Source organism: Nerophis ophidion, linkage group LG08 (genome assembly GCF_033978795.1).
Source record: "Nerophis ophidion isolate RoL-2023_Sa linkage group LG08, RoL_Noph_v1.0, whole genome shotgun sequence".
Classification (NCBI taxonomy): Eukaryota; Metazoa; Chordata; class Actinopteri; order Syngnathiformes; family Syngnathidae; genus Nerophis; species Nerophis ophidion.
This window is the reverse complement of record NC_084618.1, coordinates 58,374,711-58,378,506: the sequence shown is the minus strand read 5'-3', so window position 1 is coordinate 58,378,506 and position 3,796 is coordinate 58,374,711. Positions and strand designations below refer to the sequence as shown.

At 33.0% G+C, this 3,796-nt stretch overlaps 1 protein-coding gene and 1 long non-coding RNA gene across 2 annotated transcripts in view; one reads left to right on the top strand and one right to left on the bottom strand.

Annotated features, from left to right (window-relative positions):
- LOC133558023 (parvalbumin, thymic-like) lies at positions 1-3,267 on the bottom strand. Its single transcript, XM_061909077.1, has 4 exons — positions 2,052-3,267; positions 1,839-1,971; positions 1,630-1,739; positions 1-228 (listed from the first exon to the last, which is right to left on the bottom strand). Exons 1-4 carry the CDS (start codon positions 2,110-2,112, stop codon positions 200-202), a joined length of 333 nt encoding a protein of 110 aa, XP_061765061.1. The 5' UTR covers positions 2,113-3,267; the 3' UTR covers positions 1-199.
- Positions 3,268-3,526: 259 nt separating this feature from the next.
- Positions 3,527-3,796, top strand: part of LOC133558025 (uncharacterized) — a 20,375-nt gene continuing 20,105 nt past the window's right edge. Inside the window, exon 1 of the long non-coding RNA XR_009807884.1 lies at positions 3,527-3,796. This exon is cut by the window's right edge and continues 82 nt beyond it. This is a non-coding gene — a long non-coding RNA (uncharacterized LOC133558025).

Sequence of the window (3,796 nt, the reverse complement as noted above, 5' to 3'; positions counted from 1 at the left end):
TTTGATGGAGAAGAGTATCTTTATTTATAACCTGTATGGACAATGACATGTAGCAATTTCAACACTTTACTCGGGAAGGTTGTCCCTACAAACATAAAAGACTTATTTTTTACTGTAGCTATAGTTAACATTACATGAAGAAATCCAACCTGAGATCAAAACCGTACAAAAAATAAACTTCATTCATAGAGAGATGCTCTTATGAAGACTTGACCAGCGCAGAAAATTCTGAAATGCGAAAAAAAAAACAGAAATATTGGAATAGAACAATAATCATATCTGAGCATTCATAAATAGTGAAATATGGTAATGAAATGTACACATGTAACAATGTTTTCAATACAAATTAATAAAAACATGTACCTCTTCCTTCAATTTTGAAATGTGGACATTTTATTTCACATTTTTAATAACATTTTTGCTTCAAATATTTGTATTGTATAGGTATTATTTTTGTTTTAAAATGTTTTTATTTTGTTTTATTTTAAAACCCCATTCATTTCACATTCAACATTTTGATTGTATTTATTATTTCACTAAATTGAAAATAGTGTTGTGATTGGAAAAATACTATGCATTGTATATTTTATTTTACTTAATTATTTTTTTTAGCTGAATTTAAATACGTATTTGTTGTTATGTATTCTTTAGCTAAATTGAAATAATGTTTTTGATTTGAAAGTGCCATACATTTAATATTTTACTATAATATTTATTTGAATTCAATTCAGCTAAACATATTTCATTAAACATGTCATGTCATGTATATTGAACTATCTTCCTTAATTTACTTTATTTTTGGCTGAATTTAAAGAAATATTTGTAGTATTTATTCATTATTTAGCTGAATTGAAATATGTTTTTCCATTTGAAAATGTCATGTATTTCATACTTAATTTTAGTCATTTATTGTTGCTAAATTGAAATACACATATTAAATAATTGTTTTAATGTATTTCATATATTTTCCTTATCCTATATTTATTTTTTTAAATTGAAATACATATTAATTGTATTTATTAATTAATTATTTAGCTAAATTGAACTTAACATATTTAATTAAAAAATATTATGTATTTTATATTTTACTTTTTTCTTCATGTTTTTTTTTAGCTGAATTGAACTAAATAATAATTGTATTTATTTATAATTTTAACAAATTAAGATAATTAAAACATGTCATGTATTTTATCTGTTACTTTACTTTGTTTTAGCTAAACACATGTTTTTATTAAAGTTATGTTTATGATATTGTAGTTCCCTCCTTTCTGTATGTTTTAGCTGAATTAAGGTAAATAATAACTATTTTTATTTTTTTTTAATCTTTCATATTTACTTCGATGTCGGCTCTTCCTATCATTGTGAAGCAGAATTCACCAAGCGTTGGATTGTTCACCCACTAATAGGGAACGTGAGCTGGGATTAGACCGTCGTGAGACAGGTTAGTTTTACTGCTGAATTGAAAAAAAGAAAAAAAGTATTGTGTGAAGCATTTGTTTTTTTGGGAAACTACATGCTTGTCTCTCTCTTCAAACATGTATAGCATAAATAGGGATTCTATTTAAACTCCATGCTTGTCTCTCTCTTCAAACATGTATAGCATAAATAGTGATTCTGTTTCACTCATACCTTCCCATCCAATCTTGCCATCCCCGTCGGAGTCCCCCTCTAGCAGGAAGGCTCTGGTCTCGGCGGCAGTCAGGGTCCTTGCTCCTTTGGAGAAGTTCTGCAGGAAGAGTCTAATGCAAGCACAGTGAGTGAAACAATCAATGCCTTTCTCACTGAAACAGTCGAAGGAAGAAGCAAAGTAAATTTCGAGGCTCGATAATGAACTCAACTGTAACTCATCTTGTTCTATGTAGCCACTTTTGTCCTGGTCCAAGATGTTAAAGACCCTCTCTATCTCAGTTGGAGTCTTCTTTGATAGACCCACAACTTTAAAAAACATCTTTGGGTTGAAGGAATCCTTTGCTGGAAGCACACACAAAAAAAAAAAGACACCACAAATTAACTTTGATATCTAATCTACATAAGCGGTGATAAGTTGTTACCTTTACAAGCGTTGATGGCGGAGGTAATGTCAGAGAGTGCTAGAAAGTCGGTAATCGCCATAGCGGTGGTTGTGGTGGAGGCAGCAGCCAAGTGAGATGTGTGACCGCCGGTGTGCAGAAAGAAACAAGGCAGCCCAGTGAATAGGCTTCACCCCTGGGTGTCACAAACTACCAGTGTCCTTCTGGTGGCTGTCACCTGCAGCTGACCACTTCAGACGTCAGCGTGTGTGCAAAAAGTCTTTTCTTTCAATTTTCTAGAGTGGGTCATGGCAAACTGACCAGATTAATAGTCAGGTATAGTCCACAAAATGTCGAAATAAATTAATAATAATAAGTAAATGTCCATATCCGATATGGTCATCATGAGGCATATGCATGAAAGCTGACATGATTATCGTCCTTATGATTGTCCATGGAGAGTTTCCCCATGTTGTAAACATCCTGTTGTTATCCTGGCCTCCGTCACGGTCATGCTAAGATCTGTGGACATGTCTTCTTGTCCACACATGATACATTTAGCATGTGCAGGGTAATGACCACAACTACAACTGACCATAACAGTTTTTTCTCTCCATATCGTTTTTTTTTTTTTTACCAATATTAGATGTTTTTTCTTTCCCACTGAATTGTATTACTTGATTATATAATTTATATTATATATGTAATCTCCTCATAATACAACATTTTCCAAAGATAATTGTGCATTTTTTTGGGTGTAATATATATACTTCAAATAAAGTCTCATTTGTTTCAACAGCGTGCATTTAAAGATGATTTTATTATTTTTAAAATTACTTTTTTCTCATAAATGTAATGATTTTATTTTCCTAACTTTTCAAATTTATTCTCCCAACTTAACAGTATCCCCCCCAATCCCATAAATGTTATTTTCTTTTTTTTGTTAGTTGTATTTTTAGAATGTATTGAGGGCCAGTTAAATAAAATGAAATGTGGGCCAAAAATGACCCATGGCATGCATGTTATATAAATCTATATTCACATGGAAGTTTAAAACATAGGACGTCTGAAAGAGACGGCTACATTACAGATGTGCAAGAAGGTTGCAAAAGAGTGAGAAAAAAAAATGCATGCATATATTTTCAAAGATATTCTCCTTTTCATATTTTATTATTACACAATACGAAGCTGCAGCTGATTCATTTTAGTAGACAATTTTACAACAATTTCTTGGTTGATATACAATTTAATGTTGAGCTAATTTACTGTGCATTACTTTTTTCTAATTCATTTGTTGAAATTAAAGCCTCTGTTGTAATCTAATTACATCACAGTCAAGATAAAATGTGCACCATATGTGTATGTACATGCTTGTCAGTGACTATTTGAGTGTGCTGCATGCAGTGTCCTACTTTACATAATTACAGTATTGGACTAAAGTGGCTCAGCCACAGAGTGACGTGAGCCCCGTTTCCTCAGGATGGGCCTACGCTGAGACTTGCGACAGGCTGAGGGGTAGAAGAATGGCAAAAACATCCTCGCACATCTGCCCCCCGCCCCGCCACCTGGGCCTAGCGCCTTTCCGTGCTCCTATGCTTGTTTTCAGGAAGACCAGGCTTCCTGCGGGATGGAGCGGGGGATGAGAGGCGATAAAGGGGGATGGGGGAAATGTTATGTTTTTTCTTTGGAGTGCTTTTATGAAGTGATATGGCTGAAGTTTTTGTTACACAAAAAACAGCTGTAACAGTATTGTAAAGGGGACTATACAGCAATCAGGACTGAATGTT

Excerpts from the sequence above, each read along its gene's own strand:
- LOC133558023 (XM_061909077.1), bottom strand. The coding sequence starts at position 2,112 with ATGGCGATTACCGACTTTCTAGCACTCTCTGACATTACCTCCGCCATC. Across the intron at positions 1,740-1,838 it reads ATAGAACAAGATGAGTTACA|ACTCTTCCTGCAGAACTTCT; the intron begins GTTGAGTTCATT and ends TGCTTGCATTAG. Across the intron at positions 229-1,629 it reads TGGCAAGATTGGATGGGAAG|AATTTTCTGCGCTGGTCAAG; the intron begins GTATGAGTGAAA and ends TTCGCATTTCAG.